Source organism: Montipora capricornis, chromosome 14, assembly GCF_036669925.1.
Source record: "Montipora capricornis isolate CH-2021 chromosome 14, ASM3666992v2, whole genome shotgun sequence".
NCBI lineage: Eukaryota > Metazoa > Cnidaria > Anthozoa > Scleractinia > Acroporidae > Montipora > Montipora capricornis.
The window spans coordinates 43,404,200-43,414,289 of NC_090896.1; the positions used below are offsets into that span (position 1 = coordinate 43,404,200).

The 10,090-nt window shown below is 38.3% G+C and overlaps 1 protein-coding gene across 1 annotated transcript in view; it reads right to left on the minus strand.

The window, feature by feature from the left end:
• Positions 1 to 8,997, minus strand: part of LOC138033732 (uncharacterized) — a 31,705-nt gene extending 22,708 nt beyond the window's left edge. The window contains exons 1-7 of the mRNA XM_068881539.1: positions 8,870 to 8,997; positions 5,597 to 5,845; positions 4,910 to 5,104; positions 4,089 to 4,274; positions 2,333 to 2,524; positions 1,837 to 2,085; positions 601 to 792 (exon numbers count right to left, since the gene is read on the minus strand). Of these exons, the coding sequence (XP_068737640.1) occupies positions 601 to 792; positions 1,837 to 2,085; positions 2,333 to 2,524; positions 4,089 to 4,274; positions 4,910 to 5,104; positions 5,597 to 5,845; positions 8,870 to 8,957 (1,351 nt within the window). The 5' untranslated portion in view covers positions 8,958 to 8,997. The remainder of the gene's footprint in view (positions 1 to 600; positions 793 to 1,836; positions 2,086 to 2,332; positions 2,525 to 4,088; positions 4,275 to 4,909; positions 5,105 to 5,596; positions 5,846 to 8,869) is intronic.
• Positions 8,998 to 10,090: the final 1,093 nt, after the last annotated feature.

The following is a 10,090-nucleotide window of genomic DNA, read 5'->3' on the forward strand; positions in this document are numbered from 1 at the left end:
ACGCTTCTCTACGATCATGGTGCCGAAAGGTGACTATGCTGAGCTACTTTTCAAGAGTAATTTCAAACACTACAAATTCCACTCAAGCTTGAATCGTGCGTTTGATGCAGTCCAGGCCACTTTTCAACCAAGGTGGTCACTGTTTGGACCCTTGTGAATGCCAATAACCGTCAAAGCGGAAGGAATGTGGGGAGATACCTGAAAATGCAATACCGCATCACTGAAAAATCAGTAAATATATCAAAGACTGTATTATTAAAAGGCCACTTAATGCGCCACCCTCTTCAATGGTTTTTGCAAATTGAAGTTTCTTGATTAAGCTTGCTAGAATCCCTTTTCACAGTGTGAGTCAACAAGATGTAAATGATACATTTGAACAAAAACTTTTCGTGTCTCAGTCTGTTCACGATTTCAATTCTAAACGCTTCATGTGCAGTCTTTCGACTTAAAAAAGTTCATTTCAAGAGTTTACATAAATAAGACGAGTTAAGAAGAAAATTATAATTCTTCTAACCATCTCCTATCAATAGCTTTAAGAACGATAATAAGGAATGTGCCGGGTGCGAAAAAAAAATTTGGATTTGCTGTTTTTACATTCACCTTCACATGCTGGAAGCGGATTGTCCCAATGACCCAAGATGCCGCCCGGATAGACTTCACACGAGACGTTTTCTGAGCCAAGCAGGTTATAACCATTGTCACACCTTATTCTACAAACTGATCCATATATATTACCACAGTCTCCAACAAAAAATCCATTCACGGGTGGCTGCAAAATCCGACATTGCAAAACTGTGGGAAAGAGTAAAACAAACTTTTCTTGATATTTCCGTTGTTTATTTGTTTGTTTGGTTTTTTTTGCTCACTGTTGCAGTTTTTAAAATTGTTTTATAGTTCGACTGCTTACTCCTTTAAGATGATAACTTGAAGAATCTTAAACCAAGGGGTGTGGCCTACATGTATGCAAGTGCATCAACGTTTTCCCAGTTTTTTATACGCTCCAAGATAACTTTTTGGCATCAAATTAATTTGGAGAGTGTACATGTACAGCAACTACCACGGGAGGGACGCCTTAAAAGAGGGGCTTGTGGAGCAGAAAATCGCGTAGTGAAATTCTCCTAAAGAGGTGAATTTATCTGTACCCATGAAACAATAGCAGCCCCCACTTTTCTGAAAACACTGACAAACTTGACACAAGACGAAAATGCCACTAAAATCACAACAGTGACACCAAATAGTACAGTTACCGAATACGGTGTAATATTCAAAACGAACCTCTTCACTAATTGAAGAATTGACAAGCTGGTCACTATGCACTGGACGTCCTGTAGATTAAATGCCTTTAAAACTCTTTCCCTGCCGGTTTACTAAATATGGGTCCTCAATGACCCATTAATTGCCTTTGAAAACCTGCAAATTTCCCAAATCCCGGAGTATGGTTGAAATGAACCATTGTTATTTATTGCCAAATGCTTATTTGTTCAGTCTTAATCACCCCGTAAACTTACCGAAACTCCCAATTTTCAATGAATATGACAGTTTATTCTGTTGTAAACCAAAAATGTTGGCTTCGAACGCTCTCAGGGAACACCGAAAAACGCTGCTTTGTCTTGAAGTTTTTAAGACGAAAATTCCCCTTGAGGCGGAAAGTCTACATTGGCAGCAAACTCCGACTCTACTTCTTACAATCTGTGCCACGTTTTCCTGCTCGCTTCTTAAGCGCGATCCGGATAACACTATTTGTTTTCAGTTGCTCTTACTGGTCTGTAATTCTCGTAGTTTGTTTCCGAGGCCGGCAAGCTAAGACTATACTTAGCGAAAAACAGACAGCGTTACCCTCAACTGTGACGTAAAACTTGCAGCTTTTGTTGTTTCCTGCTTCATCCCGGGCAATGTATGTGACAAGACTTTTTCCTTTGTAGTACACGTTTTCCACACCACTGGCTGAAACGTTTGGCGCCACACCTGAGTTGTCCGTGGCTATAACTGGATTCCAGGTTACTGTTGTGTAGTTCGTCCCTTTGTCAGCGTAGCGCTTGATATCGCTACTAGGGCAGGTCACACCAAAAGAAGGTCTCTCCACATCTACAGATAAAAGATAGATTTCAGGCGAGAAAGAGGTCCGAATCCCCCATCAAAAATTTTGTACAGTTTGTCCATTTGAATTGAAAAAAAAAAAAAAAAAAAAAACAGTAATACTTTAAGTAATTATAACTGGCAGCTTCTGTGTAAAATGTACCATCCTGACTATGGTATTAAAACAGAACTCTGAGTCGGAATCAGGGAAGGTGACCATTCTTGAGAAATCACTTCTTCACACAGCCAAGCTAACCTTGACAGATGAATAAGCTTGTGTTCAAAGACCACTCCCCGTGATCAAGACAAGTGGTTACTGGGTTTCCATGCAGTTTGTATCCATTTTTACAGGAGAACTGGCAGGCATCTTTGTACTTGGGGGATACTGTGCACACATCTGGCTTTACGAATCCATCTTTTGGAGCTTTCAACGTCTGGCAACGAACAACTGTGGAAAATAATATAAAATAAACTATGTAGCTGTTGTTTACAGCCCCTTATATGTTCTACAATCTCTAGCAGTGTCCAAACGCATGACTTTCGTTATATTTTTCTCCTTTTAACATTGAAAAATATTAGCATTATCATTCCTTTTCGGTCATTTGATTTTTTACTTTATTCTTATCTGTTATTCTTTGAACAGGGAAGCTTGGACACAGATAAATACAATCATATATTGACATAATGACTCTACTTAAAAGTAATAAAAATAGCCATAAATACAATAAACTACCATTCGGTATATGACGCCATGTAACAATGAGGGGTTAAATCTACGCAAAGAATTTGCATGGAGTTTTAGTTTCAGTTTCAGCTTATTTTTTGCCATTTTTCTTACACATCGTTACAAAATAAATATAAATTCGCCGTGAAAATACAAAAGATAATTAGATAACAAAAGAAAGATAAGTGTATGGCGAGGGTGCCCATAGAGAAACCATTGGGGCCTATACGAACTTCATGCAGGCTCCTCAAAAAATACAACTTTGAGTAATTACAATAGCCGTAGGTTATTTAATTTAGGTTAAAAAGCAAGCACACAAGCAAACACTCACGGGCAGCAAAAATATAAAACAGCGCGTTCAAAATAGGGACAGTCGATTCGGAAAAAATGTTCTTAATTTTGACGTAAAAAGAGAAACATTGTCAGCATTCTGAATTTCTGTTTTCGTACATGTCCCGCTTATGTCGTCTATTCAACTATAATATCTCAAAATTTAGGATGATAATTTCGAAACATGAGTCCACTGAGCGGACACTGGGCGGGCCTTTGTCATTCTGTGCCTTCTCGTTTAAAAGAAATCAGCCCAGATAGATTAACCATATCCACATCACTTATAATTGGAAATAAAATTTTCGATATTAAAGACAAAAAATCAAAAGATTATTACTTGCTGCTGGTCTCAAAAAAAGCTCAACCTCCTAATACTATCCGCAAATTGAAGAGTGATTTTAATTTCACAACCCAACAATTTAAAGAAATCTTCTGATTACCACATTTGGTTGCACTTGAGTCATATGTTAATACCTTCCAATACAAAGTAATTAATATTCTATTATTTACACTAACAGCAAACTATGCAAAATTGGATTTAGAATTAATGATGCGTGTACTTTTTGTAATGATGAACCTGAGACTTTATATCACCTTTTCTATGAATGCCCTCACTCCAAAACGTTCTGGACTAATCGTACTGGTACCTTCTATCGAATCAGCCAATCCATCTTTCTGCGCAAAACGTTTTATTTGGAGTTTTATCAAAACAATGCCCTTTATCAAATTTTTAAAACTATTTCATATTAATTGGAAAATTCTTTTTGTGGGGCTGCAGATGGGCAGTTTAGACGGAATACTATTCCATTCATTACGAAAACGGATTAAGTTTCAGAAGAGCACAAATGCCGTCTTTTTGAGAATGTGCGCTCAACATGGTCGCGAGGGAATCTAAGAAAAACGCTATCAATAATACTGTTTCAAGACTCCACCCACCAAAAGGTATTTGTCACCCTACCTTGACAGTAAAGTGGTTCCCCAGACCAAGTTCCATTTGCTTGACAGATTATATTTCTAGATCCGTTTATCTGCTGATAGCCGGGATAACAGGAAAAGCGGCATGTGGCACCAAAGGTGTATTTTGCTACACTTCCACAACCTGACCCACTGTTAGGATGAGGAAAGAGATGAGGACACCTGGCCACTGAAAAAAAAAAAAGGAAAGGTTGTCAACAGCTTACTTACATAACTATCGCTCAACCATGACATGGGCAACAAGAAACGTGACTAAGGCTTTCTAGAACACTAAAATATTCACTCTGGTTGTAGTAGTTATGAGTCAGCATCGAATCAACGTCCTCTTCATGGACAAGCAAAACCTTGTTTTTCTTAGCAAAAGGTACTGGGGACATTAATTTCGGTCTTTATCCTTAGTCTCTGACTAAGGCTGCCGTATTGAGATGAAAAACGTGCAGCTCTTTCATACGGCGTCGTGCGTGGGTGAAGTATTTGCACGGGACGACCTAATGTGCGTATTCACAGCCGTTTTCTAGTAGATTTAAGAAACTTTTTTCAGTACGCATTGTCTCTTTTTTCTACCAGAAACTTCACCTCGGGCTTAAAATTCAACTTCAAGACCCTTTGAAATTACACATATCGTTTGTCCTTTTTTTTAAGTAGTTTTATGAACAGCTGTGCTATGAGCAGGTTTACCTCTTTACTTTTAGCCAAGGCCTTCCCAAAGGTTGAAACTAGGCAAGAAAACTTCACTTTTGATTACAATAATTACCCATCCATTACCTGTAGCCCTTATTTTAATCATACTGAGGTTTGACTTACGTTGACATCTTGCCTCATTTCCTGTCCAGTAGCCCACGGAGGTGGTGTGATTACTTTCGCAAATTCTGTTGGCTGAGCCAATCCTGTTGTATCCAGTATTACAGGTGAAGGAACATTCCGAGCCATAGATGTTGTTCTTGTTACAATCTATAGTGCCTCCATCAGGAGCATATAACCTGGGTACGCATCTGACCACTGAAAAGATTAAATAAAGACACAAAAATAAGGTAAGTTCTTCAGTTTCGATTGACTAGCCCGCTCCAAGACTGACAACAGAGGAGCGTTCAAACAGGACATTGTGATAGAAGAATTGGCCCTATCTAGCCTTTATAAGGATCTACATTATCATGGATAATTTGTTGTGTATTTGTTAATGTTGGTTTGAGAAATCGGTGCCATAACCGAATGACATGTCTTATGCGGTTGCCAGTGAGAAAGCAAAACATTAACAGTTAAAAAAATTATTGAACTATTCAAAATCAGGCATTCGTCTTGTTTGCAATGTTATTCTTTCATTGCATATTTGTGACGTCTTAATTTTAATGCTACCAAGTTAATCTGTGGGTTGTCTTTCTGTCACTGATCGCATAACAAACTCATTGGTGGTTAACTAGCACAAGGTTCATTACATTGTGACACATTTATATCGTGCTTAAAAGTGTTTAGGTAAATGAGAAAGAAAGGTACCTGATATGAAGACTTTAAATTCACATTTGGCAATATTCCCTGTTTCATCGGAAGCTAGATATTTAATTGTGTGTTCACCAGCTAAGAATCGTTCTCCGGGTTGTTTCCCAAAGTGCGTAATGTTGGGAATAGATCCTGAGTTGTCTGTAGCCATAGGAACAATCCAAGTGACGGTCGCTGATGTTAAACCTCGATCAGCGGTTTCAATGATATTTGAAGAGCAGTTTTGAAATGTTGGCGCCATCACATCTTTCAATAACAAGGACAAATGCATCAAATTAAAGTTACAGTTGATTAAAATATGAATACGATATCTTTAACCTTTTCATGATAGTCATAGATATTTCACGTTTTGGGTTTAGGGACACACCACACTCGATTTGCGACCTAGTTAATCACACATTAATTCTTGTCCGAGGAAACCTGATTTGAACAGGGATGGCCGTTAACTTCTTCGCTGTCTTTCATCCTATTGACTATGCATGTTCATTTCATCCTGCTGACGAAAATCTTGTTTTAAGAGCGAAAGCTTCAGAACGTGTTCGATCTGATTTTTTATTCTCGGAAAAAGTTGTTTGTAACCAATAAATGTTAATAAACACGGCGGGAGTTTATTGCAACCAACATAAATTTAACTGCATTTAGTCAAGATGTCACCGCACTCTGACGATCAGATAAGACACATAACACGGTACCACAATCGCAGTTTCAAGAATCGATCGTAATGTAAGAATAATATTCCATTCGGCCGTGTACGTGTACTGTACGGGTCCCCAAATGATCCCAGGACCGCAAATGATCCCCATATTGGACCGCACATAATCCCGAAAAAATATTAAGGAATGGCATGGAGGATGGAATAGTCTGGATAGAAGATTAATTAATGTTAACAGCACTTATTTTTATTAAAATCACTTTAAATCATGGCTCACAACAGGTTTCTGCCTCAATATAGTTTTTTAGAAAGACTGAATTTTGTTTCTTACCACAATGTTATAAATTAAATTTGCCACGTTTAATTCTCGGATACAATGATCTAAAACTAACTTGGACGCAACTCTAAACTGATTGTTTCCAGAGTGGCCCGTTTCTCGAACAACTCTGGCAACGCACGCAGGGTTCGAGAAACGGGCCTCTGTTCACAGTCAGTTTAGAATTGCATCCAAGTTAGCTTTTGATGATTGTATCCGATAATTAAATGTGGCAAATTTAATTTATAACATTGTGATAAAAAACAAAATTCAGTCTTTCTGGAAAACTATAATGAGGCAGAAACTTGTTGTGAGCCATGATTTAAAGTGATTTTAGTAAAAATAAGCGCTCTTCATATTAATTCTCTGTCCAGACCATTCCACTCTCCATGCCATTCCTTACTTTTTTCTCGGGATCATTTGTGGTTTTGGTATCATTTGCAGTACAGCTTGGAGATCGTTTGCGGTTCTGGAATCATTTGTGGACCCATACAGTACTCAGTTAACGCATGGATGACGTCAAAACGTTGTAAGTTTTATCACATTTCTGCGCATGACGTCATTCATGCGCCTGCACTTTAATCGCAAACTCCTCTTGACCAATATAATAATAATAATAATAATAATAATTCGGTTAAAGCGCCTATCCAGACGTGATCTAAGCGCTTTACAAGTCACGAAAAATTAAAATAAAATTAATCCATAACGAAAAAATTATACAAAAAATTACTTGAATAAATAAGTTTTAAGTCGTGTTTTGAAAGTCTCGAGATTATCAGAGTTTTTTATGTGTTCTGGTAGATCGTTCCAAAGTTGTGTTGAGGCAACAGTGAAAGCTCTAGATCCATAAGACTTCAAATTATAGCTGGTAGGGTTAGACGGAGCGATGTAGATGAGCGGAGGGTTCTTGAAGGAAGGTGGAGACTTATATAAATTCTTGTATGTACGAAGATGACAAATCATGCAAAGCCTTGAAAGTGAGAATTAAAATCTTAAACTTTATGCGTTCATTAATTGGTAACCAGTGTAGATCTTTCAATTTTCCAGTAATATGGTTGTATTTCGAGGAAAATGTTAAAAGACAAGCGGCGGCGTTTTGTACATAGTGTAGTTTTGAACAGCATATTTCGGGAGATTGTACAGAAGGGAGTTTGGATGAGATAAAGGCATGCACAAGTGTTTTGGCAGTTTCTGTTGATATAAATTTTCTGATACGTGATAGATTACGAAGGTGATAGAATGCAGATTTACATACAGTATTAATATGAGGCATCATTGACATGGTACTGTCAAAAGTGACACCAATATTCCTGGCAGTTTGACAAGGCTGGACGGTGTCTTGACCAAAGCAGTTGACGGCAAGCATTGCTGTAGTCTTTATTTTGAGTAAACAAGGAGGAACTCAGTTTTTTCTTTATGCAATGTTAGTTTGTTGATACTCATCCATTTGTCCAAATCAGTCAGGCATAGCTCGATACGTTCAACAGCTTGTGTCAGTTCCAGGTCGTTATTTGTTGAAAAGGAAACGTTAAGTTGCGTATCGTCAGCATAGAGGTGAAATTGTATGTTGTGGTGTCAGCTAATGGTGCAGTATACAGTAAATAGAGAATAGGTCCAAGCACAGAGCCTTGGGGTACTCCACAACTGAGGTTACGAGGTTGTGATTATTCCCATTAATCAGAACAGATTGAGTGCAACCAGTAAGGTAAGATTGAAACTAGCTGAGAGCAATTCCGCTGATTTCAAATTTAGAGTTTTAACTATTAAGCAGGATTTCGTGGGCAGCAGACAGATCAAGAAAAAGTATAACGCACTGACGATTATCAATAGCACGCATGATATCACTATGCACACGTACAAGAGCAGTTTCACAGCTATGAAAAGGCTTGTAGGCCGACTGTAGTGGCTCGTGAAGGTGGTTACTTAGCAAGTACTCATGTAGCGCACAGTCACTACTTTTTCAATGTTTTTTGAGACTACTGTAAGGTTTGAGATCGGTCTGTAATTTCTAAAGATTTCGTGATCCAAAGAAGGTTTCTTGAGTAGAGTTGTAAGGACAGCAGTTTTAAGAGAAGAAGGCAGATAACCAGATTCCAAAGATAAGATAAAGACCTTGCAAAGTGTCGGTAGAAACATTTCAAAGTATTCTTTTATCAGTGCGGAAGAACGTGAGTCTAAGATGCATGGTTTCAAGACGACCTTATGAGCAATCGTAGACAATTCATCAGTCATCATCATCACCAATCAAAACGCAAAGATTTACACCGTCCATTGTATAAGGTGTTATAAAAAAAATACATACCATGGCAGGATGGATTATTCTCTGGAACCCATTTCTTACTCTGTGCGCAAGTCTTGAGTCCAGGCCCAAGGAGTTCATAGCCGTTCATACAGGAAAATCGGCACTCAGCTGCGGATCGAAGGACAGCGCTTGAATTTCTGCAGTTCGCCGGCTAAACAGTCACGTCCGCATTCTTGATATAGTTGAAATGGTTATCCCGCAGGGCAAGTTAAAAGCTACGACCTTAATGAACCAAAAACACGATAAAAAAACGTAATTTTAATGCATATATACAAATGAGCTACGCGAATGAGCTTCCACAATTTGCGGCAGCACAGTACCGTATTTTACACCGAAAAAGTGACCACGGCGCTTCATTGTAATTTTTAGACTCGCCCGATGCGCTCGCTTATTTAAAAAATCTTGATTTTCGAATGAAGTAAACATGCAGCAATACACCGTAATCGTTCTCTCCATTAAACGATACCACACCAACGGCATAGCAACCACTTAGGTATAACAAAAGTTTAGTTGTAAAGATCTATGCTGGATAAGATCCAAAGCAATAACAAAGCACAAAAAAAAGTAAAATTTTTGCCAAAAAAAAAAAGAAAAAGAATATATATTGATACAACCACCTCTAATAATCCCCCAGCTCCAAAAATTATTCAGAATCCAGAAATTGTTCAGAATAAGTGTTGTGCTGTTTGTTGAGGGAGCGCACGACACTTAACTGGCGACGTTTTTTACTACTTAAAAGTGGGCAGGCGCTCTTTCGAGTAAATCCGGTACTAAAAAGAACTGTAAAAATGCCCCGCTTAGAGAGGCACAAACACTTAGTACCCCGCAGCTTTTCTGTAGTGATAGCCACATCACACGAGCAAGTTTTTTTCCTTTTACTAAGTCCTCTGCGGCAATTGTTTTCTCTTCCTCGTGAATTGTTGGTGCACATGAAAAAATCTTTCCCGAATTTCAGGTGACACAATTCTATTTTGCTGAAAAATTGGGGCCCCGCTGGATGCGGCTTAGTGTAACAACAAGGAAAAGATGCATCTCGAAACATGCAATACTCACACTGTAAGTAAACGTTTAATAAGAATATCAACGCATAGGAACCGAGTGTTGTTCGTCGATGGGAAAAGAGCGGTGGAAAGGTAATTATTAACTAAAGTAATCACTAAGAGTGTATTATCCTCCTTGTCTGAGGGAATAGCGACATTATTGCACGCTAGTAATGCACGC